The 27,928-nt window shown below is 37.7% G+C and overlaps 1 protein-coding gene across 2 annotated transcripts in view; it reads right to left on the reverse strand.

Moving 5' to 3' along the window:
* Positions 1-4,880: 4,880 nt before the first annotated feature.
* GYPC (glycophorin C (Gerbich blood group)) overlaps positions 4,881-27,928 on the reverse strand; it is a 94,154-nt gene continuing 71,106 nt past the window's right edge. Inside the window, exons 2-3 of one of the 2 annotated variants that reach the window (XM_074214959.1) lie at positions 8,572-8,610; positions 4,881-7,810 (exon numbers count right to left, since the gene is read on the reverse strand). In XM_074214959.1, coding sequence (XP_074071060.1) covers positions 7,614-7,810; positions 8,572-8,610 — 236 coding nt within the window. In that variant the 3' untranslated portion in view covers positions 4,881-7,613. Of the gene's footprint in view, positions 7,811-8,571; positions 8,614-27,928 lie in introns of both variants that reach the window. The other variant, XM_074214958.1, reaches the window with a different exon arrangement.

Here is a 27,928-nt window from a genome sequence, read left to right on the forward strand (position 1 = left end):
ATTCTGCTGAATAGATGAGACCCATTTCTCACTGTGGAGGAAGAATTCAACTATTTAAAATCTAGACTAAACAGCAGGGGTGACTGGAGCAATGGGAACACTGTATGTGTTTGGAATTTCTTGAAGCTCTTGAACTGTGGATCCAAACATAAAATTATAAACCATGAGAGATGGAATCATTTTATGGATAAGGAAATCAAAGCTCAGAGAAATAAATATCCCCCATAATTTGGTGGCAGAATGCAGGGAATAAAATCTGCATTTGGAGGTCGAGGACAGGAGATTGAATCTCTGCTCTGACACTCACTAGCTAAGGGTCTAACTTTCTGATTCAGTATATTTTGACATTTTGCCTATAGACCCTTGGGTATCAGCATTTCTTTTGCAGAATTTTCTTGATGAAGCCTTCCATGATCACGCTGAGCTTCATGGTACTCCGACAGGTCTTTTCCTATCAGTTAGAGATGTACATCTGACAGTGAGGAAAAAGACACTGCCAAAAGCAAGTTGAGTCGTCTCTATTGAGAGATACCTGTGGAGAAATTGATGGGAATGCTCTCTCTTGCTATGCCACTGCTCCCTACTCAGACAAGACAGTCCCATCTAGGATTTAGGAAGTTCCTGTGCAGCCCTCTCTTTCATTCAAAGATTCTAGCCAAATTATTTCAGCCAAGATGGCCTTATACACAGGTAGAGTAGGTTACAGTTTATTTTTTATGAGATTGGTTACTCATTCCATTCTTTCATTCAATGAACATTCATTAATGTTCCAGCCACTGTGCCAAGTAGTGGGGGCACAGAAAGAGACAAAAGACAGTCACTGACCTCAAGGAGCTTACAATCTAACAGAGGAGATAACATGCAAACAAATGTGCAAAGCAAGCTCTATCAATGATAAATAAGAATTACTGGAGAAAAGGCACAGCAACTAAGAGAAGTTGGGGAAAGATTCCTGTAGGAGATGAGATTTTACTTGGAACTTAAAGAAAGTCAAGGTGGTCAGTAATCAGAGATGAACATTTCAGAAATGGGAGACAGCCAGAGAAAATGCCTGTAGCCAAGAGATGGAGTGTCTTATTCATGAAACAGCTAGAAGGCTGGTATCACTGGATGGAAGAGTATGTGTTAAGAAGTAAGGTGTAAGAAGACTGGAAAGATGAGAGGGGGCTGTGTCATGAAGGCTTTAGGTACCAAACAGAACATTTTTCATTTGAATCTGGTATTTATTGAGTAGGGGGAACTGACATAATCAAACTACTGACATAGTATCTGAAGTTCCACCATTCAAAAGAATCTTTCCTTTGGTGAAGCAGTACTTTTTTAAAATGAATACAAAACAAAAAGGAATGGATGCCATTGTGCCCAGATTCCCTAAAAGGTAAGACACCAGATTCCCAGGAAGTTAAAAGATTCAATATCCCAAATGAATTGTCCAATTTTTCATTAGTATTTTCATCGATCTGTCAATCAGTTGGAAACCTGTATTGTTTACATATGCATCAGAAAATTCTCTGTGTTCTCCAACATATGAAACCAAAAGGTTTTTGGTTCTTACTTCTCCCCATTCCTTAGCATGATTCAGTGACTATTTATAGTAGACACTTATCCTAGTCAAGGTAGAGAGGAATAAAAATAAATATCTCAAGGATATGTTTGAAAGCTTGTGGTCATCATCAGTACAGTACAGAAGAGAAATTGGAATACATGTTAAATGACTGTAAACCTGTGTCTGTGTGATGTAATTAAACTCTGGTAACCTTTATATATGGGATCACAGGATCAAAGGATCATAAATTTTGAGAAAAGACCCTCAGAAACTATCTAGTTCAACCCACACTTAACACAATGCCTGGTGCATTGTAGGCACCAAACAAATACTTATTGATTGAATGATTTTGGAAATTGAGGAAATTGAGATCTAGGGAGTCATAAAGTCTGGAGTCATAAAGATAGTGTCAGAGGTAGGATGTGAACTCAAGTCTCTTGACTCCAGAACTAGTATTTTTTGGATTCTTGGCATTCTAGGACATAAACTGGCAACATCTAGGCTACAATTCAAAAGCCCTCACACTTCAATTAACATTTCACACTTCTCTAGAAATTGAACTCATTCCTTCATGGCACCTCCTCCAAAGCACTGACCATTATTTTTTTTTTTTAGGCAAATGGGGTTAAGTGGCTTGCCCAAGGCCACACAGCTAAGGTAATTATTAAGTGTCTGAGACCAGATTTGAACCCAGGTACTCCTGACTCCAAGGCTGGTGCTTTATCCACTACGCCACCTAGCTGCCCCAAGCACTGACCATTATTAATCTTTATCCCCAAATGTACTCATTCTTATCATGTCAACCACCATTTAAACACAAATAATATATTACATTTGTAGAGTATTTCAAATTTCTAATGAATGCTTTCACTTTTAAGGGCAATCTCATTGGGCAGGGATTTTTATCTCAACTCATGAGAAAAACTGAAATAGAGACTGATAGTCTTTTGACAGAAGTGAATACTTTTGATCCAAATGGAAAGATTTCATTTGACCCATAGAATTCGCAAATAGGAATCTTGCAAATAGTTTCTTGTCTCTTCCTTCTCAGTTCTGTCTCTTGAAAGGCAGGTGCACATTGATTCTACTAGAACAGAAACTTGAGAGGAGTGATTGTTTTCATTCTTTGTATTAATTTCTCCAGCACACAACACAGTGACTGTCAAATACTAAAGACTTTTCCATGCTTGACCATTGTTTGATTCCTTTTGAATTATTTTCTATTGATATTTTAAAATCAATTTTGTCACTATCTACTACATTAGAGGGAATGTCAGAGCTATACCTCTTTTTATGGAGAGGGTTGACCTTGAAATCTGATCTGTGACTTCTAGGTTATTGTAGAGAAGAGAAAGGAAGGATTGTAGGACAAACCAGTTCTATCAGAGTCCACATGGTTATAGTACTTTTAATCTTTATTTAAATATTACCTACCTTCATTCTCCCTAGGGTGCCTCTTTTAGAATAACTGAGTAGTTTGCTCTGTTTTGGTTATTGTTGTTTGTTGTGAGGCTATCTACAGGCTTAAAACAAGCTGGAATTTGAAGGATAACTATTACACAAGGCTCAGTAGGTCAGGATTACACCCCAAGGCATGAGGGTGCTGGTAAATTGCTCTGCATCTTATCTGCAAATTTAGCAACACTAAACTCATTAGATTGTATGACTGGACACATGGGGTTCTTACCAAAATATCTGTCTTTAGGAGCACATGCACTGAGAAATACATAGACATTTTTAATTAAGGAAATTTGGTTCCATACTATTATCTATAAAAAATTGTGCATTTGTGGGATTTAACAATATTTGCTTTAATCTATATATTTATATGTATATATATGAGCATGTGTATTTGTACACATTTGTCCATTTTGAGCTTCATGTATACTAAAAGATGCAGAATATGTGTCTGTAGTTGCATGAGTATTTCCTTCTACCCTGTTTTGCTATTATTTTAAATCCTTATGCAACTATTAATACCTTCCTAAAGAAGCTCCCAAAGAGCAGAGAAAAGTTCCTTCTTTTTTCAGCTTGCATTGTTGGTAATTAGTAAAGCAGGTCTGCATATACAGTAAGTGCTCAATAAAGTTCTGACTTGGAGTAGACTAGATTGAATTGATTAAAGGTTTTTATTACCATCTCAGGGAGAGAAGAGGGGGGGGTGAGGAATGGAATTTGGAACTGAAAACTAAAAAACACAAATATTAAATGTCTTCACATGTAATTGGGGAGAAAAAGAAAATAGTATTTTTAAAAGGTATATATGTATTCATATAGATATGTGTGTAAAAGTATATTTTTCTTTTTCCTCTCCGTCCTTGCATGGGTCAGAAATTTAGCTGACATGATATTTCCAGTTGTTCTTATAACGAATGGCCTTCTTTGGAAATTGTTGGAAATGTTCCACAGATTCAGAAGGTCCCATCTGCAAGACTTTCCTGTTGACTTGACTGCATCTGTTCTCAGTTGTATTCAGAACTTGTTGGGAATGAATTGAATTTCACAACATTCCTTTACAATGCTAGGAGGGAACCCAGAGAGAAGAGCTTGGGAGGGAAGATTTATAGAAGTGCTGTGTTGTCATTTCATAGACTTGGAAGCATAGAAAGGATTCAGGGATCATTGAAAGATAATGACAGTGTCTACTACTTATTACTGGAAGCAGGAAGCCAGTTTCAGGAGTTATATCAACTCTGGAGTAAGAATATCAAGGGATTCAGATGCCATCTGGCATACTTACTACCTCTTGTGAACTTGGGCAGTTTTTTTTTATCCTTGCCATATTTCCAATGAGCTTCTAGGGGGCATCTGGCACTGAAGTCAAGAAGACTGAGTTCTCAGTATTTACTAGCTGTGTGACCCTGAGCAAGTTACTTTATCCTAAACAGCCTCAGTTTCCTATTCTATAAAATAGGAATCATAATGGTATCTGTTTCATAGAGTTGTGGTGAGGATCAAATAAGATAATAATTGTAAGGCACTTTAGACAGTACTTGATGTGTAGCAAGGGCTATATAAATGTTAGATGATGATATTTCTCCATTATTCCATCTATATGTAAGGGGGTCAGACTTGGAAGGCCCCTGGTTTATATTCCAAGTGCTAGATCAATGGTTTATATAACCTATTACCCACAGACCCAGAAAATGAAAATAGCAGAAAGTGAGCAAACTATAGATCTAAGCAAAAGCTAAATTCTGAAAGTGTTGGGCAGATTCCAGACTAGATTTAAAAATAATAATGAAAATCAACATATTGGGGTGGGGTAAGGAGAAGAATTTTTTAAGAACTGGGCCAGCCACTCCTTTCCAATGAGATTTCTCTCAATGTTGAGAATATACTTTAAAAAAAATGGTCATCAGAAAATTTCATTGTCCTAAAAGACAACTCTAAGCACCTGTTTATAGACTCATAGAACTTGTAGAGAGGGGATTTTGAACTTATTCTGTCTTTAGCTACTTCATGATGCAGATGAGAAAAGGGAAGCTTAGGAAGAGAAGTGATTTGTTTAAACTGTCAATCTTGGTGTTCTCTGACTATAGTTCCATGGAGATAACCACTCTTACCCAATCACTCCTTCAACATGGCTTATTTATTCCTAAATGAACTTATCCATCACTGATTGGATTTAAACAACCAAGGCCACTCTTGCTTCCTGTCTCTTACAGGAAGGAAGATGGACAGATTCATGAAACCTGAAGACCACAAAACTTCCTCAGATCCAGGCAAGAGGAGGTCACAAAGTGACACAGTGGATAGAGTATTATGTTGAGAATCAGGAAAATCTGAGTTCAAATCCAGTCTCAGACTAGACTTTACTAATTGCATAACCCTGAACAATTCACTTAATTTCTATTTATCTCAGTTTTCTCAACCATAAAATGAGAACAAGTCCCCTATCTCCCAGGGTTGTTGTGAGGATTTATTTTACAAATTATGTGTTTGTAAAGATCCTTAGCACAGTGTCTAGTATATATTGGGCATTTGATCAATGCTTTTTTCTATCTTCTGGCTCCAGTGGCTTTTGAATGACCAACTGAGTGACTCAGCAAGGAAGTCATTGACAGATTGATTTCTTCACTTTGTTATGCATCTAAAAGTATTGTTATTAGTTTTCTTACTTAAAAAGTAGTATATTACATCATTTCTTTTTAAATTTTTCTTTGTTAAAAAGGATGACTCAATAGGTAGAGAAAGAATATATTCAGATGCAAATATGATCTAATAACAAAAGATATTGTTATTAAAAATATTACTTAGATATATTTGTTAATTGCTATTGTATGTGTGAATACACACACATATATGTGGAGAGATGGAGAGATACACAGAGAGAAAGAGAGAGGGGAGAGAGTGATAGGGGAGAGGGGGAGGGGGGAGAGAGAGAGAGAGAGAGAGAGAGAGAGAGAGAGAGAGAGAGAGAGAGAGATGACAGAGATATTAATACAAATAACTGGTTTGGTCTTGAGTTATGAATTATTTGGGGTCAGGACATTCTACAAAAACCTAGTTTCCAAGGCATAGAGTCTATGATCTTCCACTGTCAAGTGGAAGTCCTCACATTGTATATTTGTGACAACCTTTGAAAGGCTATGTAGTATAGGGCATAAAGATGCAACCTTAGAGACAGGAAATCCTGCCTCTGAGATATAGTAGCTGTGCTATCATAGGCAAATCACTCAACCTCTCATTGTTCCAGAAAATGCTTTTAGATAATATGAAAGAGTTGTGACCCATGTTAGTAAAGGGATTTTACATACTATGAGTCCTCTGTTTACTGATGAAATCACAGACCTGGATACTTACTCTTTAGTATGTGACATGGACATCATGAAAGATCAAGTCAAAAGTTGCATTAAGGGATGACTTTAGGACCAGAAAGATGACAATATGACAGAAGCTGATCTATGTGGTATCAACACAATTACCATGAAATCTCAGATTTTGTAGCTGGAAGGACCTCAAAGACCATTTCTGGTTCAACTCTCTCATTTTACAGATGAAGAAACCTACTGTGTAGGTTAAGTGACATCCACAAAAAGGATATAATCCAATCATTTAATGTCTCATACACACAATGCTTCAAAGTCTCCTATAATTGGTTGGGTCAACTGCTAATATTAAAAGAAGTGAAAAGGGTTCTTCTGGGAACCCTGGTAATCACAGTGAAAAGACTCAGCCTAAACAATTTTCACCTCATTTGCATTCCAGTAGGGTAGGAGATCTTCAACCTCAGCTTCTGAGAATGTCACCTCTTTTTAATCTTTGATGAATAGTCGCACAGCATTCACATATATTTACCCTGATGGTTTGTGACTGTTTTATACTATTAACTTCCCTCTTTCAGGATACCACAGTAACCACCCCCCCCTTTTTTGAGGGATCAGTTTTTCTTAAATTTCTGTTCCATGTTGTTAGTAGAGTGTCCTAGGCTTTGTAAATATCCAAAATGGAAACAGACCCACCCAATATTGTTAATGTTAAAAATAAGAAACAAGTAACACAAAAGAGAGATGAGAAAAGTCCCCGGCAGGGCAATGAGCCATGTTTTCTGTTTTTCCATATAATCACAATGTTATCTGGTTCAGAATGTTCTGTTACCATCTAAAATTTATTTCCAATAGCTCTGCTATATATCAACGGGACATGTGCATCCTCTGCTATTAAGGTAGCCTCTTTTTGCATTGGCACCTGTTGTTTTCCCTAAATGTCAAGGGCTGACATTTGATATCATTATGCCCTGTCAGTATATTAATGATTAAATTTCCCATTCCACTCCCTCCCCTACCCCATCCCCCATCTCCCATGACACTGAATTTAACGGTGACCATCTGTATTGCAAATGAAATCAATAATCCCCAATCTGGCATTCAGTTCTCTCTGAAAAAGAAAATGGCCTCAAAATGGGGGTGGTGGCAGTTGCTGCTTCCCCTCCAAATAGCCATAACATCAGAGTTCTCCTCTTTCCCAGATGTAATGTAGTAAGGTGTATCCACTGGGGTGGAGAACACTAAGAAAATCTCTGGTGGACTTTTTTTTCTTTGGTATGGGGAATCATTCCTTTTTCTCAAATGAAATATTCTTTTTTGCTCTCATCTCCAGGCTCCTGAAGGTTTGGGTCATTTTTCAGTGCTTCTTCAGCACTCTCTGCGAACTCTGTCCCCTTGTCTTCATTTGTGTGGTAGGTGCCCTTGTGTCGGAACATGTAATGCAGAATTACAAGCAGGAGGCAGATGAGGACAAAGGCCACAGCAGCAATCACAACTGAATGAAACAAAATTCACAAATGAGTGAGGTAATGTATGTGTTCCACATGGCAAGTCTTAAAGTTCTCTATGAATGTCAGATATTTTATTTAGTTTAATAATCTTTTTGAATTCTGTTTTTAAAAATTCTAAATTTAATAAAAACCAAATAGAATGAGCATTTCCATATACAGAGTGGAGCATGAAAAGAAATGAAAATACAAAGAGAGATAAAGATAAACACACACACACACACACACACACACACACACACACACAGGTAGAGCTGGAGATAGAGAAAGTCAGAGACACAGAAATAAAAAGAGAGCCAGAGAGAGACAAGGAGAGTGGGAGAGAGAGTTAGAGAAAGACAAAGGCAAAGATAGCATTCTAGAGCTAGAGCTTTATATCTCCAGGACTATATGGCTGATGATTATCAAGGACAGAATGAGAGATTTGAGGGGACAACTCTTTGTTGGTTATGTAGGGATGGAGATAAGCACCCAAAATAGTACTATTCCTCCAGGACAGAGACTTTAAGGATAGGGTAATGAAAGTGAGTATAGAAAGGAAATATAGTTCCTGGAAGAAAGCCCTTGAGTAAGATTGATCTAGAAGGTCCACAAAAAAGGTAACACAAAAAATTTCAAAAGTGGAATGAGTGGATGGTGCAGAGGGTTTCAAAACCAATACCAGAATTTTGTTCTGCCTGGGAGATGGATATGGGGAAGGGAAGTTGAAAGCAAGATTAAAGTTTCTATTCTCAGAGAGCTTGCTCACCTGCAATGATGATGATGTCATTCCCTGGACTGGTGCCTCCTGCTGTGAAGAAAGAGCACAAAGACCCAAGTTGGATGAGATAAACATTGTTGAATATAGAGAATCCATCAATCCATTGGTTCTTCTGCAACCTTACCTTAAAACTAATTATGGGGCTTCTGCTAAAATTATTAACAATCTTCCCTCAATTGTTCTGCCCTGTCCTGAAGTATTCTTGTAAGTAGGTGGGAGCAGGAAGAATAACACTAACAATGGGTGAAGTATCACCTCTTTTGGAAAAGGAACTAGATTGGAAGTTATGAGACCTGGGTTCAAGTCTCAGCCTCTTATAGCTTATTAGCCATATTTTCTGTTTCTAAAATGTGATTGAAATAGGAATATATATTTACAAAACACTTCACAAAAGTGATCTCATTTGAGCTTCTCAATAGTCCTTAGAAAGAGCTACTATAATTATGATTATCTTCCTTTTATAGATGAGGAAACTGAAGTTCAAAGAATTTAAATGTTTTATCCAGGATCACATAGTCATTGTGTGTCAAGCTCAGGATTTGAATGCAGATGTTCCTGATTCCAAGCATAGTGCTCTTTCCACTGAATTATGTTAACTCTCATACTACTGCTACTTCTCAAGCCCTGCCCTCCATAAAATTAACTCCTTTGAGTCTAGGAACTGATATTCTCATTATACTAAGGTATAAGGGAGTAATAAAGTATAACCTGTTATCTCTTCCAAAGATAGTTGTATTTAGAGTAGAAGACTAAGTCTTAGAGCAAGATGTTAATCATTAGTCAAACAAAGGAAGGTAAGTTCTTCAGGGGAGAGAGTAACAACCCTAGAGTCAGGAGGGCTTGAGTTTAAATGTGCCCTCAGTCACTAGTTGTGTGAATTTGGGCAAGTCACTTGGGCAAGCCACTCTGATTATCTAGCAGAAACAAAAACTAAACAAAAATCAACCAACCAATAAACATTAAATGTGTACTATGACCAGGCACTGCTAAGCTTTAGAAATATTAAAAAAAGAAAAGGAGAAAAGAAAAAGTCAGTCCCTGTCCTCAAGAAACCTACAATCTAATCATATATATACAAAAATAAGTTACATACAGGACAAATAGAAATAATAGAGGGAAGGCACTAGAATTAATAGATTTTTTTGAAAGGATTGGGATTTAAAGTAAACCAAGGAAGTCAAGAGAGTAAAGGAGGGAGAGTATTTCAGTCATGGTGGATAGGTCAGAAAGAATTTGTAAAACAGTCAGATGGCCAGTGTCACTGGATGAAAGGACACATGGTGGGGAGTAAGTGGCAAGAAGACTAGGAAGATAGCATTGTCATAGATCATAAAGGACTTTGAATGCCAAATTCAGCATTTAATATTTGATCCTAGAGGTGATAGGTAGCTTTAAAGTTTATTGAGTAGTGGAATGATATTGTCAGTGCTTTAGGAAATCCCTTTGGTGACTCAGTGGAGGATGGATTGGGGTGAGGAGAGACTTGAGTCAGGAAGATTTCCCAGCACTCTACTATGAATTGAAGAGGGTCTATAGAAGAGTGGTATCAGTGTTCAAGAATAGATGGGGCCATAACCAAGAGATGGTGCAAAGCTGAAAGGGACAGGGTTTGACAACAGATGGAGAGGTGACGGACAGTGAAGAATTCAGGATGACTCCTAGGTGCAGATTACCTAAGTGATAATGATGGTATTCAAGTTATAAGCAAACATGGAAAAAAGGGTATTTGGGGACCAGGAACTTGGCTGAGATACCTGAAATCAGGGAAAGGGCTTAAGTGTTTACAGCACACCTACTGTGTATACTTTGTTAAGTGCTTTACAACTCTAATATCATTTTATACTCACAACATCCCTTGGCAGAGTGCTGTTATTTTCCCCATTTAGAAGTTGAAAAAATGGAAACAGATCAAAGTTAAGTGACTTCTCCAAGGTTATACACCTAGTAAGTGTTTGAGACTGGATTTGAATTCAGTCCTTACTCTGATCTTGCTGTTGTTCTAATTACTGAGACTCCTAGATGCCAAAATCATATCACAAAAGTTGTTCTTTGTTGTGGTTAGTACCAGCAGCCTAGTAAGGTGGGAGTAATTTCCAAAAAAAATCTCCAGGGAGTAATTTGAGATCCTTTTAATCACTGTTATTTATTCTGAAAATTCTTTTCTCTTTAAGGATTTTTCTTTTGGGGGGGAATGGGTTCTAGAGCCTATTAAAGTCTATTCAAAACAGTTCTCCTTCCCTCTCTTAAATCACATTAAAATCCCTCAATTTTTTAAAAATCAGACCTATAGAGTTAACTAAGTCACTTCGAGCTCTGAGCACTTGGAATTCCATGACCCTAGGAACTAATGGAATTGTGTGTACTTGTCCTCAGTTATTAAGCAGACTTACAATCTCTCCTCTGGGAAATTGGAAAGAAGAATGATTTATTAGACAGAGGAAGAGGCATCAATGTTAACATGCAATTCCCATGTTTCCATTACAGGAACTACACATATTAAAACAGAGAAGACTGCTTTATAATAGGCATTTCTGCTCAAATAATTACTTTAATTATAGTGATATGAGGTCATTCTCCCCTGGGGTAATTGCCAGATGCTTCTTTCTGCTAAGAAGCAAATTGCCAGTACTGGGACTATAGGTATTTAGTGGCAGGGACATATACAGTTATACAGATAGGGCAGGGAGTCAGAGCTAGAACTGGACAATTCATTGAGGATGGGGAGTGATAGTATGTAGGGGTGCTATCTAAGACAGCAACAAGACTCATGTAAAAGGTCAACATCAAATAATGGAATAGTTATCTACTGGGATACCAAGGCCTAGCCAGCTGAGGCATCTTCTATCTGACACTGCCTGCCTCTCCACCAGCAACAAACACACTCAGATCCAGTCTCCAGAGAATCTCTTAGCATTTTGGGTTGATGCTGGGGCAGAGTCATGCTGAATAGGATGGTAAACAGGTCTTCAAATCAGTTCTCCCTATCTAGCTGTCCCTAGACCAGACCATGCTTCTTATCATCTAGTGATACACCACATCAGGGCCTTAATCATCACAGACATCTTGACATCTTTTACATGGGAGCTCCCCTCTCCTCCACCCTACTCCAGATGCTTTGCTCCAACTACACAGACACAGGTATGCTTACAGGGTTTGCCCAGGCATACCCTAAGATTTCCAAAAATTAGTATATTGTTTCTAATTTTTAAGTTTGTTGAAAATGTAATTTTTAATTTTAAAAGTAAATTTAGTTAATGTTTAGTCTCTAGGTTTTTATTTTTTATGACTTAAAATATTGTCATGACAATTAAATAATTCAATAAATTATAATAAATAATAATTCAATAAATTTTCTCCTTAAATAATTCCTTGGGTGTATACCCTAAAGAAACATGTATGCTTGTATACTCAGGAATTAGACTTAGAAATGGAATTAGAAATCACATCAGTATTGATACTGCTTTTTAAAAAAAGTAGTAATGATCACAACAGTATTATTGCTACAAAAGGACACTTTACTTATTATCCTGAGACTCCACTTACGAACCCCTAAAGGGTTTAGATCAAACCTCCTTTCCTTGGCTACCACTCCTCATCCATTTTTTATAGCCTCATAGTAGAATAAAATCTCCTTGAGGGTAGGCAAGTCTCTAATTTGTATTTGTATATCCACACAGTTCTGGGCACATAGATTAATAACTACTTGTAGACTGAGAGAAACCTGGAAGACAGTTAGAACCTAGTACAAAGCACACAAGTGTATTGAAGGCCATGGTAAGGGTAGGGGTTGTCTCAGGGATGAGACAGTTCTACAAACCCCAGGAATGCCTTTGTACCAGAGAAATAAAAATATGTAGTAAAAGGTTTGAAGTATATGAGAACCCCAGTTAAATGCTGCTATTAAGCATTCAGCAGAAGGGGAAAGGCTTGACATAAAGGATAATATCAACATGAAGATGATAAGTCTTCTGATATTTACAAAAAAAATAGGAGCATACATTTAGAATTGGCCCTTACAGGTTATCTAATCCAACTTTGAGAGATGGTGACATGCTCTAGGCCAAACAGTGGCTGAGGTGGGATTCAAACCCAGGTCTTTTGATCCCAAATCCTGTATCCCTTTATTTTTAACAGACATTCTCTTTTGTTTGGTCTGGTCACTTTTCTATCATTCATTTGATTCTATGCCTGTTCCTTTCTAAACTTCTAGCCTTGTCTGCTGATAGTTACATTGAGTTATCTTATTCCTCCATTATCTTGCCACTCCTTCAAGGCCCTGGCAAATACAAGAAGAAATAATGGTTAATGATTAAGGAATCCCGAGGATCTGAAAAGATAGGACATTTTTGTTAGATTTAGGAGTTATCATGGTATAAAATACCTGAGTACTTGAACTTGCCATGGACTAGTGATGTGGCTTTGGAGAATTGACTTGACTTTTCTAGTATACAGTTTCCTAATTTGTAAAATGAGCTTGTTTAGTTAGGTAATCTCTAAGGCATCTTCTTGTTTGAACATACTATAGGAAAATGAGAAAACTAAGGTGAGGTGTTGGTACAAACTTGACTTATCTGCAACAAACTTCTATACCAAGTATAAGCTAATTTTTGCCCAGTGTAGAATTTGTGTAAAACAGGTAAGTTGAGACACCTGATTGCTGTAAGTAGGTATAATAAATTATACAGTGATCAGAGGGGGGGAAGTCCATGTTGTATTAGGATCAATTGAAGGAAATGATAATTTTTAATCTGGAAGATAATGAAGACACAATAGCTGTCTTCAAGTATTTGAAAGGCTACTAGGTGGGGCAGATATTTTTTGCTGTTGTCCTTTCTGTCCCCAGGAGCCATAGTTAAATATTGCAAAGAGAAAAAATTAAGGTTGATATCAGGGAAAAAACTTCCTATGAAATAAGATTTTGGGGTACTTAGGTGGTGAGATGTATAGAGCACTGAACATGTGGTTAGTAGTGAGTTCAAATCCAGCCTGACAGACTAATTATGTGACCCTAAGAAGGTGACTTAAGGAGGGTGGAGCCAAGATGTCCACAAGAAAGGATCCAGTCTTAGGTGCTCTCTGATAAAACTAAGGACTCTAACTAAACTTTTGAGAGACAGAAACCACAAAGGGACCCAGAGAGGCAGTTCTCCTACTCAAGGTAACCTGGAAAAGAGCAGAAAGGCTCTGCTTCCCGGGGTTGGAGGGGCTGCCCGCCAGAGGGGTGGCCCTCCAGAGCGAAAGAACTTCAGCCTCCCGGAGGCAGCCCCAGGGCGCTGGGAGCCCCAGCTCACAGCAGCTGGGGAGTCTCCAGAGCTATACCCCGGGGAGCACTGGGCACAAAGTGGGGGGAAACAGCAGGGGACCTCTGCCAGAGCCAGCACGTGGAGCCCAGCCCTCAGGGCACACAGCAAGGTGGTCTTTTTGGCAGCCCAGATCCAGGAACAGAAGCAGGCAGAGCCTGTAAGCAGGAGCCTCCAGGGCATGAGCCCATTGAGCTGAGGGAGGGGAGTGAAGAGAGACTGCAGAGCTCTGTCCTCTGCCCCTGGAACAGGACTCTGGGGCTCTGAACACAGTCAGATACTGATCGCAGTCTAGGCCTCCACACAGAACAGCAGTGGCCCCCTCCACCTCAGGCCCGTGGCAGACGGGAGCACATATAGTTATTCACAGACCAGGAGGGAGGACAGAGCCTCACACACTGAGACCCTTGTGGGAGTTCCCCAAAAGCTCAGGAAGCACTCCAAAAACAGGTTTAGGCTGGGAAAATGAGCAGAGAAAAAAGAGGAACACTACTGAGAAATACATTATCTATGATTCCAAGAAGGATCAATATACTCAGTCTGAAGATGAGGAAACACAAGCTCCTGTATCTAAAGACTCCAAAAAAAAAAACAGATACTGGGATAGGATATGACAGATCTCAAAAAAGACTTTGAAAATCAAATGAGGGAGTTAGAAGAAAAACTGGGAAAAGAAATGAGAGAGATGCCGGAAAAATATGAAAATGAAGTCAGCAGCTTAGTCAAGGAAATCCAAAAAAATGCTGAAGAAAATAGCATGCTAAAAACCAGCTTAGGTGAAATGGATAAAACAGTTCAAAAAGTTATTGAGGAGAAGAATGCTTTAAAAGGCAAAATTGGCCAGATGGAAAAAGAGATAAGAAAACTCTCTGAGGAGAACAAATCCTTCAGACAAAGAATAGAATTCAGGGAGATTGATGAATTTACCAGAAATCAGGAATCAATACTTCAAAACCAAAAAAATGAAAAATTAGAAGAAAATGTAAAATATATCATTGAAAAAACAACTGATATGGAAAACAGACTTAGAAAAGATAGTTTAAAAATTATTGGAATACCTGAAAGTCATGATCAGGAAAAGAGCCTTGACATCATTTTCAAAGAATTACTACAGGAAAATTGCCCTGATATTCTAGAAGCAGAGGGCAAAATAGAAATGGAGAGAATCCACTGATACTCTCCCCCGCAGAAAGAGATCCCAAAAACCAACCCCTAGGAATATTATAGCCAAGTTCCAGAACTCCCAAGTCAAAGAGAAAATATTACAAGCAGCCAGAAGGACACAGTTCAAATATCATGGAGCTGCAGTCAGGATCACACAGGACTTAGCAGCAACTACATTGGAAGCTCATAGGGCTTGGAATATAATATATACTGGAAGGTAAAAGAGCTTAGAATGCAGCCAAGAATCAACTACCCAGAAAGGCTGAATGTCCTCTTCCAGGGAAAAAAATATATTTTCAATGAACCAGGGAATTTCGAATGTTCCTTTTGGAATGGCCAGAGCTGAACAGAAGGTTTGATCTTCAGATACAGGACTCAGGTGAAGCATGGAGATTGGAGGAGAGGGGGAAAATATGCAGGACTTAATGATGATGAACTGCATGTATTCCTGCATAGAAAAATGACACTGATAATACTCATATGAACCTTCTCTTCTAATAGAGCAGGTAGAGGGAGCTTTTATAGTTGAAACACAGGAGAAAGCTGAATTCGAAGATAAAATATGGTGTAAAAATGGAGTCAATAGAAAAAAAGGGAAATGGAATGGGAGAAAGAAAAAGGAGAGGGGGAATAGGCCAAGATATTTCATATAATACGATTTTTCTTTATTACAATGAGCTATTGCAATGATATGGAAGGGGAGAAGCAAGGGGGAATGAGGGAACCTTTGCTCTCATCAGAGATGGCTAAGAGAGGAAACAGCATATATACTCAATGGGGTATAGACATCTGGAGTAAGAAAGAGGGGGGAGCAGGGGGAAGGGGTGGGGATGTGAATAAAGGAGGAGGATGGACCGTGGGGGAGAGTGGTCAGATATAACACATTTTCTTTTTTACTTCTTGCAAGGGGCTGGGATTGGAAGGCCTGTCCAGGACCATAGGGCCAGGTGGATTCTGGGCCTAAGGGGTGGTATGGGGTCTCAGGGCCTCTTGGCCCCAGGACCAGCAATCTGTCTGCTGTGCCACTCAGCTACCCTACAGCAGAGTCAGAGTGAAAGGAGAGAGAAAATATAGTACATGGTAGTGGAGAAATAAGAAAGGAGGGAGTTGCAATCAGCAATGGCAACGTTGGAAAAATATGGAAGTAACTTTTGCAATGGACTTACCATAAAGAATGTGATCCACCCATGACAGAGTTGTTGGTGTTGGAACAAAGACTGAAGCACATTTTTTATTATTATTATTTGGGGGAGGGTACAGGGCAAATGGGGCTGGGTGGCCTGCCTGGGGCCACATAGCAGGGTGATCTTTGGGTGTCTGAGGCCGGATTTGGACTCGGGTGCTCCTGGCTCAAGGGCCAATGCTCTGTCTGCCACCCAGCCACCCCTACTATTATTACTATTTTATTTTATTTTGGGTCTTTTTTTTCTTCTTTTTGGTTTTTGCAGGGCAGTGGGGATCAGGTGGCTTGCATGTCACACAGCTGGATGTGGACTCAGGTGCTCGTGGCTCCAGGGCTGGTGCTTCGTCCATTGCTCCACCTGGCCATACCTACAATTATTACTATTTTTTTATTTTAATTTTTTCTCTCCTCTTTACTTTACTTTATTGCTCAAGCAAGTCTATATTCATGTATTTTGTTATTTTGTTTACTCTTAAACAAGAATATTTTATTAATGTAAAAAAATTTGTACAAAATGAGAATAAAAAATAAAATTAAAAAAATTAAAATTAAAAAAAGACTTTGAGAAATATAACCTTGTTGGTAAGGTATTCTCCAGTTTTCTTATAACAAATCTTTACAAAGGTGATGGATGATACTTCAATTCATCCATTGTTTGTTACTATAACACAATATTAAAATTTCAAAAAATTGTCTGAAAAAAAAATGTGACTTAATCTGTTTGCATCAGTTTCCTTACTATAAAATGGAGGGAATAATAGCACCTATTCCATGTTTTATGAAAAGTAAGTGTGTTAATATTTGTAAAAGACTGCAAATTTTAAAGAATTATTTGCATTGTTGTTGCTATTGTTATTGTATCTGTTCAAAAGAGAAAGGGACTGCTTCAACAGGACCTTGGTTGTCTGTAGGTAGGGCCTGAATGACCACTTCTCAATTATGTTACAGAGGGGATTCCTTTAGGTCTCCTTCACCTCTCAAATTTTATCATTCTGTGAATAAGAGAAGAACAGGCCATTGGAAGCTTGCTTTAGTACTTATCATGTAAACACTTTCTGAGTATGGAGTTGAAATGGCAGATGTGCTCTTCCTTCCTTTCTTTTATTTTGCTAACTGTTTTCTGGGACTAACAGTCATTTTACTTTTTGGCTCTTACTGAATAACCAGAACTTCCCAGATCTTTCAAATCTTTCACATGACTCCTTTCTTTGAGTCTTGGAACTTTGTCTTACAAGTCTGCTCTCCCTATATTTGTACTTAAATGCATGAAGTCCAAGAATCTGTACCCAATTCAGGGAAAACTGATTTTTTTTAAATATATATTTTAAAAATTAACCATTTACAAATAGGCGAGAAGGAAAGTTTTGGTGCCATGATAAGTGGTGAGATGTATAGAGCACTGAACTTGGGGTTAGTAGTGAGTTCAAATCCAGCTTGACATACTGGAGGTTAACAGTGACTCATAAAGGCCGTCAGCAAGATTAGTAAAGAGGTAACTGAAAGTTAATCAGTCTGGATTAGTTTTAAATTAGATATCACCTAAGCCAATCTAGACCAATCAGGTTTGGGGTTAGAATGCAATAAAGTACTTGGAGAACATAAAATCCACTTTAAAAAGTTTGCTGGTAACAAGACTTAACTCATACCACAATTAGATGTAAGTCTCGCCTCTGCCATGGGGAATGAGTGACCCTGAACAAGTCATTTAAACTTTCAGGCCTCTAGAAAACTCTCTAAGAATATAAGTTTCACAGAAAGTAACAATCTTCATTAATAGAGTTTGCTCACTTGAGAATCCCCTATGTCACTGAAATCATATCTCTAATTCCTATTCCTGACCTTAATTCTATACAAGTAAATTTTGTGCTTGGACTTTAACCACCACTCAGATCATCACAGAGATAACTAATTTTTCAGTAGAATGAAATAAGCAATGAGTCAATCATGATGTATTTGTTGTTTAACCCCCATGCTAAATATATAGAAGATCATCTTCAAATAAGGGATTGGTCCAGTCAATTAAAATAATCCAATTAATTTGTGCTGTATTTCTAGTTATTAGCAACTCTTTTGCCTTTTGCTATACACATCCTTCAATAATGTTTTCCTTTTTATGATATGGAGATACCTCTGGGTTCCCACTGACTTTTTTGAGCTGGGCACACATTCTGGACTGTCCTACCAAACTGAAAGATTTTGTGGACAGGTCCAGCAATGGACCAACTCAAATAAGAATGGAGAGGATCATCATTATAGGGATAACCATTGGGGTCAGATTTTTTTTCCCCACAGAATTCAAAAACACTCTTACAAAATGAGGAATGGATTTTGATCTGTGTTAGTAGAAATAATCTTCCAGGGAAATCCTAGATCCTTGAAGAACAAAGTGTTATACTAAATATATGAAGATGCCAATTAGTGCCAACCTTGGCAATCAGGGTCCATAGTTAAAACCCAAGAGGGTCTCTCTTGGTTCACAGATATCACATTTTCTCCTAAAAATGAAATCATCCTACCTAAAGAACATTTAAATATTTAAAATAATAATTTATTTATATATCCATCTATTCATTTTCTTTCTTTGCCTCTTCTTTCTTTTATTTATTTAATAATTTTGATGATAGAAGTAACTTCTGTTATATTTAGTCTATGATGGTCCTTTAAGGGAGTGGGAGGTTGGCTTCCTTATCATCTGAGGTCTAAAAGGCCCAGCCAAGAAGAGTTAAAACTGGAAGTTTTACCAAAATTCCTTACTGCTCTGTGAGGCAGTGACTTCCTGATTTAATCTGGTTTCCATGGTGACTGTGGAGGAGGAAGAAAGTAATGTTTTATCTAGTCACTATCTTTTTTTCCAACTTTAGAAATTATATCTTAAAAATCTTGTTACCAGCAAACTTTTTTTAAACTGGATTTTATGTTCTCCAAGTGCTTTATTGCATTCTAACCCCAAGCCTGATTGGCCTAGATTGGCTTAGGTAAAATCTATTTTAAGACTGATCCAGGCTGATTAACTTTCAGTTACCTCTTTACTAATCTTGCTGACCGCCTTTATGAGTGACTGTTAGCCTCCAGATCTACAACTATTCATCAGATATTTTAAGTGGCCACACCAACTCCTTTATTTCACTGATTCTTCTTTAGAAATTGAGTCCTTCTAGCTCATACAAGGCTTCCTTAAAAATCTACGTACAGTATTAAACTATTAAAGCTTATATTTACACTAGAACTTTTGGAAAACCCTGTATTTTCACAAAAATTTTACAAAATCAAGAAATATTTATGAAATAACTACTCTGTCCAAAGCTCTTTGCTAAGTACTGTTTTTTTATTAATCAAACAATTGACATTTACTGAACACAGTGTATTCAAGGAGTTTGATGTTTTGAGTATTGATTTGCAATTGTATTAATTGCAATTTGCCCAGATAATCTGAGCATTCTATTAAGCAGCCAACACATTGGTCAGCTCTGAATTTGGTACCACAGGAGATAAAAGAAATATAAGAGACAGTCTCTTCCCTCACTGAACATAAGTCTATCTGGGCAACAGAGGAGTGACACAGCTCTGGATGTGGAATAAAAAAAAAAACTGGGTTTGAAACCTGGTGCCACTTGTGTAACTTTGGGCAAGTCATTGAACCTAGTCCAATAAAGGAGTTGAACTGAATGCCCTTTAATTTTATTTTGAGTTATAATTTATGATCCAATGACTTAACTCATACCACAATTAGAGAATAATTCAAGAGATGTTATGTGGTAAGAAACAGGTAAGGGTGTTAGGAGACCTGAGAAGGGGAAAATCACCATGAGATGGAATATTTGGGAAACCTTCATGGAAAGGTGGGATTTGAGTTCAAAGCTAACTAGAAACCTGACCAAGATCATGAAAATATTTAGTTTTTTTTTTTTTGCAATCTACAAAGACACAAAAATAGATGAAGAGGAAAAGGTGTTTATGGGGGAGGGGAGGAGAGAGAGAGAGAGAGAGAGAGAGAGAGAGAAAGTAGTTTTGATTCACATTGCATATTAGAGCTTGGAAACCAAAATTGACTTAGAAATCACTTCCTTCTGTAGCATTTGTTAATTGGACTTATGGACTGATAATCTCTGGCCATATCTAATGAGCACAGCAAACACCCATATCACATTGATCTTCAGTTAAATGGGACAAGCAATGGGAATCAGAGGACCTTCATTTAATATTAAATACATTATTTTCTTTTATACTTCAGCTAAGTGATTCTTTGACAGTAAGGATATTATAGGTTTGCATTATGGCATTATGTATATGGTTATTGATCGGGCTTAGAGCATCAATCAAGCAATCAAATATTTTATTAAGTGAAATCAAGGCAATTATTAAATGCCTACTTCATTTAGGCACTTTGCTAAGACCTGGAGACAGCAAAAGGAAAAAAAAAGAAGCAAATCATATTCTCAAGGAGTTCACAGTTTGATTTTTAAAAGCCTACTATGTATCATTTACTAAGGATACAAATATAATGAATGCAACAAATCCTATTTATAAGGAACTTCTATTCCAAGATGAAATGTCTTTTTAGGGGATGCAGGTTGAGGGGCTTTTTTTCTTTTCCCTCCCCCCTCCCCATACTTCATGGCAAGTGCAAATATTTTTGGACTGTTTTCTATTGGTTGTAAGGACTAATTTGATTGACTGCTGAGCCAGAACTCTGAATATTCTAGGAAAACTGTCTTCTACCTGTCAGTCTTTTTCCTGTTGGTCTTAAAGCACTCTATGAGCTTATTATTTAGGAAACATCCTAATGATATCTGTGTCTGCTTTGACATAGGGAGGGAAGAAAGGAAAGGGTTCACCTTATAGGTGTTACAATTCATTAAGAGAATAATATCAAGCTTTAGAAGTATGTAGAGCTAAAAGTACCTACTCATCAAAGATAAAATCTATCTATGGGGAGAATTTTCATTCCCTGCTCCTCAAAGAAACTGGTCTTTTAAAAATATACTCTTATCTTTTCCTTTACCCAACTCTTCCTCTACCTATAACATTTAATGATTTTTCCAAATGTTGTAATGTTTTCTTTAAAAACACCACACAGGGCGGCTAGGTGGCTTAGCGGATAAAGCACCAGTCTTGGAGTCAGGAGTACCTCGGTTCAAATCCAGTCTCGGACGCTTAATAATTACCTAGCTGTGTGGCAAGCCACTTAAACCCATTTGTCTTGCAAAAAAAAAAAACCCTAAAAAAAAGATGACCTTAAAAAAAAAAACCAAACAAACAGAATTTCCAATATCCCATTCCACTGCTTTCCATTTTTTTTCCACTTTATTCATTACGAAATGTCTTTGAGTTCAACTTTGTCTTCAAGATATATGTAGAAGTAGAGCAGCTATCTCTCAATTAAGTTTCTTTGTCATAGAACCCTGGTCAAACTCTGGGAGCTGAACAATCTTGGAAAGATTTAGAAAGTGAGAAAGAATAAGATTAAAAATCTCTAAAATTGAAGGGTGGGAATAGAATTGGGATTTGCTAAATCTTGAGAGGACAAGCAACTTATTTCTATTCCCCCCCCCAATTAACTTTTATTAAGCAATGCACACTTATGATAAAGATACTAAAAATTCTAAAACATCCCTCTGATTGTATTGTGGAGTATTCTGCATGAAAGAGCTCATTAGAGGGCTAAAATCACCTGAAGGGGTTAGGACTTGGAGGTTCCTTAAAAATCCCACATGTCATGAGTAACAGAAGTTAGATTTGAATTGAGGTCCTTTGACTCCAGAGTCATTTATTGTTTACTACTCCATAGTTGATTTTTTGTCAGGTATGAGGCAGGAAGACCCTTAACAAATCAGAGGCAGGGGGTTAGGTGGCGAAGTGGATAAAGCACCGGCCCTGGAGTCAGGAGTACCTCGGTTCAAATCCAATCTCAGACACTGAATAATTACCTAGCTCTGTGGCCTTGGGCAAGCCACTTAACCCCATTTGCCTTGCAAACACCTAAAAAAAAACAACAAAAAAACCCAAATCAGAGGCACCTTACTCACTTGCCATCACTTGTCTACTCCTACCTCAACTTAGATTTGCCTAGAACCCTTCCAGGTGATTTGACTGTTTGTACTATTTGGATAAGATGCTATTTCTTCCATTGACATGGAGGACCACCAGGTCTATTTACCCTGTCACTGAGGGTAATCACTAAGGCAATCAAGAAAATTTGGGTTTTGTACTGAGTCATTTACATAATTTACAATGATACTTGGGTAAATCACTTCAACTATTTGGGTCTTCCTTAGTTTTTCCTCCTTTCTTTTCCTTCCTCCCTTCCTCCCTTCCTCCCTTCCTTCCTTCCCTTCTTTCTTTCCTAAGACATTCTATCTCACTCAGGATAAAAATATAGAAACTACTCACAAATCTAATTTCACTGTTGATCATCATGGAAGCTTTGATATTTCTCCATTACATACTTGAAACAGATTCAACCCTTCTTAGGTAGCCAAGGCCCCCATTCCCTTGAACTCACCATATTGTTGCCAGGTTTAGTGTGGACATGTGATTGATTTTTAACTCTACTATAGCTCAGATCCCCTGAGATTAAGTGATCCACCAGCCTCAGCTTGCCCAATAGCACCATATGTGTCACCATAACAATCTGGGTTTTAGTTTCCTAAAAATGAAAGGTTTGTACTAGATAACCTTTGAAATCCCTCACAGCTTCAATATTCCATGACATATGATCCTTAACTATATGTGTAATTAATACAAGTATCATAGAATCACATGCTATTTGAGTAGAAAATGGGTCATAAATATTATTTTCTCCAACTAAAGACATTATTACACATGAGAGACCTGCTAAATTAACCCTGAATTTGATCTCTTTCAGGTCATTTAAAGGAAGAAACAGGACACTATTCCACTGCCTTTTTTTGTAGCTTTTGCATTACAGGTCCTGGGCCTCAAATTAAAAGCTGCCATTCTGTAGTCAGTGTTTTGTTTTGTCTGGCCCATTGGATGTAGATAGAATTCGATGACATTAAAAATAAGGGAATTTTATGTTTTCAAGCTTGCAGAAGATGCTAGACAAAGAAAAGGCAATTTTATATCACACAGAAGAAACTGTAATTGACTAAGATACACACACACGCGCGCGCACGTGGTTGCAGATTCTAAAATGGTTTAGGTAAAGAGTTATTAACATCAGCAATGAGTTGATTCTGTGTCATAGAATAGAGTTGTCCTCAAAGTCAAAAGGACTTGAGTTAAATTTGACCCTCTGAAACATGCTAGCTGTGTGATCCAGCATTATTTAACTTCTCAATTGTTCCTTTGGTACCTCATCCCTTCCCAATTTGTTCTCTAAGCCTATAAACTGCAGAGGAGTTTAGGATATGTATTGGCAGAAAGACTTTTTTCACCTAAGAGCTCCTGATACTGAAGGAATCTCAAGTCTGGATTATGCTCCCTTGGGGCAAATAGTTAGACCTGATGGTCCTCCATATCAATGGAAGAAATATCATCTTACCCAAATATTACAATCAGTCAAGTCACCTGGAAGGGTTCTAGGCAGCTCTAAGTTGAGGTAGGAGTAGGTAAGTGATGGCAAGGGAGAACGGTGGCTCTGATTTGTTAGGGGTCTTCCTGCCTTATACCATCAAAAAATTAGCTATGGAGTGATAGATAATAAATGACTCTAGAGTCAAAGGACCTCAGTTCAAATCAGTAAATACATATTTATTGGATAACAGTTAGGCTTGTAGCTCTGTATTAATTAGTATAGCAGATTAAAAGAATTATTAGACACAATTCCTGACCACAGGGAATGTATAGTCTTGCAGGAAAATCAAGATTAGCCCACAGAAAAAGGGCAAATAAAATTCAAAGCATAAGATGCTAAGCAGGCTAGTATTCCTCTTCTACAATTTAAAATCTGGTATAGTCAGTGCTATAAAGGGGGGAGGGGAAGGGAGAGGGAGAGGGAGAGGATGAAAAGAGAGGGTAATTTGGGGAGGGAGAGGGGGAGGGAAGGATGAGGAGGGAGAAGGTGGGAGAGAGGGGAAGGGAGAGGGAGAGGGAAAGAGTCAAGAAGGCTTCATGGAGAAAGTGAGACATCCAGGTACCAGAAAATATTTTTAAATCATTAGCCTAGAGTAGTAAAAAGCTCTAAAATTCAAGTCTTGAACTTGGAGTTATGGTAATTGAGTTACAGTGTGTGACCTGACAAAATCACTTAACTTCTTTGGATCTCAATTTCCTTATTTGTGAAATGAGGAGGTTGAGCATCTTAGATAATGACGTCTAAGGTCCCTTCCAGCATTAGGACTATGATTCTATGATTTAATCTGGGGAATTTTTTTTCTTGTCTATGTACTAAGCCTAAGGCTTAAAGTTCTTTTATGGACAACTGAGATCACTTAGCAAATGGATTCCATTAACGGAATTGTTTTAGATAGAACAAGGACAAATTCACTTTTTTTTCCCCAGAATCCTTTAGACATTCCCTCAAGCACACTGCTTTGGGAAGCTGACTAGAAGTTATTAGAGTGAGTATCATATGTAATTCATCCATCCATTGACCCATCTACCCATCCATTCATCTATCCAATCATATTTCATGGGAACTTAAATAGCTCTGAATCAAATTATGTTTGGGATTACAAAAAAGAAGAGAACTTACTATTTAGTTGAGGAGACAAGATAAATATCTTAGACAATCAAATAGGCAAAGAAGTATTAAGTGCATACTAAAGTGTGCCAAACACTGTGTTGGGTGCTAGAATTGACAATGACAAGCATGAAACAATTCTTGCCTTCAAAGATTTTTATATTCTATGAGGTGACACAGCACATTTATATTCTTCAAGTGTCATGTTTCCCCATGTATTAGACACTCCCATCTGTAAGACGCACTTTAATTTGGGGGGCCCGAACTTTGAAAAAAATGTATTACATAAAATTATTGTACTCAAGTTTTATTCATCATGGTGTGTGGACCCAGTGCCAATTGTGTCCTCCTCGGAAATCAGTTAATTTCTTTTTCATCAGCAATTCTTGCCTCCTGCTGAACTATCTTTGTGGACACAGGAATTCCCATTGTCCTTTGCTCTTCAATACATCTCTTCAATTCCCTCTCTAAATCAGGCCATTTTGCTGACTTGCCTCTCATGGCCTTCTTTTGCCATGGCATTTTCAGTAGGGTTTCTTCTTCTGGTAGCCAGTCTTGGATTGTTTTCTCAGTTGGAGGAGGACCAAACAACGTTCATAGCATGATTTCCATTCACTTTTGCAAATTGGATCACTTTAAACTTGAATTCAGCACTGTATGGGGGAATCTTGCTTGAGCCATTTCTGGGCAGAACATGGCAAAATGTAACCTAATATTACTGATAACAAATGTGAAACAATGAGCACAAAGACAAGTGCAAAAAAAAAGGTAAAGCAAGTAAAAAAAATCTACATCCACTGAATAAGATGCTCCCAGGTTTTAGACTCCAAATTTTGAAAAAGGGTGTGTCTTATACATGGGGAATATTCTATGTGCAGAGAATATATATATATATATATGTGTGTGTGTGTGTGTGTGTGTGTGTGTGTGTGTGTGTATAAAACATAGAATTAATTACATGATAACTTGGGATGGGAATGCTGGGGAGAAAGGCAATTGAAATAGCAGGAAAAATCTCATGCAGAAGGACATTCTTTAGCTGAAATAACCAGGGATTTCAAGAGATAGAAGTGAAATTGGAGAGCATCCCAGGACCTAGGGAATAGCCTATACAAAGGTATAGAGATTGAGTGTATTATAGATGAAACAAGCTAAACAACACTTTGAAACAATAGGGGATAGGTTTCAAACCCACATTAATATGGGAGAATGTGGAAGTAGGGAAGATTGTTGTAGGCTGGGGTATTCAGGACCTGCTAAAACTTGATTGGGTTTCCTTTTAGTGGATAGTTGACAAGCCATTTTCAGTTCAAAAGAGAACCATTTTTGTAAAGGAAAATCTATTTGGTTCTGTTGAACCTGTCTTGATTTCCCTTTCTTTTTTATTTTGTGTCATGTCAACATTTTCCATTTGAGACAAAAAAAAATCATTGTTTCATGACCCCGTACTTACTGATTAAATATTCTGAATTATGACAGGAACAGAGTAATAAGGCTCTAACTGTAAATTCAAAAAAACATCTTTCTCCTGAAAACATCAGAAAGTCAGAAGGCATTTACAGTTATTTGTTTTTAGTACATTGCATAGTTTCTTCAAATTGCTTTTTTAACTGTTGTGATGGTATGATTATTAAAATCAGATGATATCTTCATCCAATCTCTAATCTGTCACCAATCAATTTCATCTTTGCATCATCTCCTGAATATACCCTTTTCTCTCCTCTAACACTTCTACCATTCTGCTTATAGGTCCTTACACCTGGACTACTGCAATAACTTGATGGTAGCAAGAACCAGTCTCAAGTCTCTCTCAACTGCAATCTATCCTCCATTCAGCTACTAAAGTGATTTTTCTAGAGCACATATGATCATGTCATTCCCCTAGTCATTAAACTTCAGTGTTTCCCTATCACCTCCAGTACCAAATGCAAAATGCTTTGTTATGAAGGCCTCAAAGCCCTTCCACAACCCAGCCCTCTTCTATCTTTTTCTAGTCTTCTTACCTCTTGCTCCTTGATATACTCCTTTGATCTAGTGACACTCACCTCATGGTTTATTCCACAAATAGCTCCATCTCTCAACCCCAAGCATTTTTTCTGACTGTTCTCCATGCCTGGAATGTTCTTTCTCATCTATATCTACTAGCTTCCCTGGGTTCCTTTAAGTTCCAGCTAAAATTCCACCTTCTCTAGGAATTTTTCCCAAAATCCTCTTAATTCCAATGCCTTTCCTTGGTTAATTATTTCCTATTTATCCTACATATAGCTTGCTTTGTATATATTTATTTGCATGTTGTCTATTCCATTAGAATGTAAACTACTTGAGCACAGGGACTGGTTTCTTTAAGTCTCATCTGAAATTTCATCTTTTTCAGCAGGGATGGGAACCTTTTCTTCTGCCAAGGGACATTTAGATATTTATAACATCATTCTTCTGCTATATTTAGTAAAATATTTAATTCATCTCTAAAAAGCTCCTGGATTTTTTTAATTTCCAGTCCTGCCTGCTGCTGCTGTGGCAGGACCACATCAAATGATCTTGTATATGGTCTGTTGGCCAGATGTTCCCTGCTCTTGTTCTAGAGGAAGTCTTTCCTTGTTGTTTTTGTTCGGTCCTTTCTGAGTCTTCCTGATCCCAAAGACCATAGTAAGCTAGGTTCTTCTATCCCTGCTATTTCTCAAAGTCCATTCACATTCGTGTTCAATTTTCCATGATCCTATCTATCTATCTAATCCTCTGACATCCTTTTTTCCTTTTGCCTTCAATATTTTCTGTCACAGGGGTCTTTTCTAACATGTCTCATCTTCTCATTATGGGGTAAAAGTATTGAAGCTTTAGCTTCAATATTTGACCTTCCAGTGAATAGCTTGAATTAATTTATTTGAGAATTTACTAATTTGAAATCCTTGTTATCCAAGAACTCTCAAGAGTTTTCTTCAGTTCTCCAATTGAAAGCATCGATTCTGTGACATAGCTTTTCTGTCCAGCTCTCACAGCCATACATAGCTTTTACTATATGGACTTTTATTGTGAAGGTGATGTCTCTGTTTTGCC

This window comes from Macrotis lagotis, chromosome 1, assembly GCF_037893015.1.
Source record: "Macrotis lagotis isolate mMagLag1 chromosome 1, bilby.v1.9.chrom.fasta, whole genome shotgun sequence".
In the NCBI taxonomy this organism is placed as follows: Eukaryota; Metazoa; Chordata; class Mammalia; order Peramelemorphia; family Peramelidae; genus Macrotis; species Macrotis lagotis.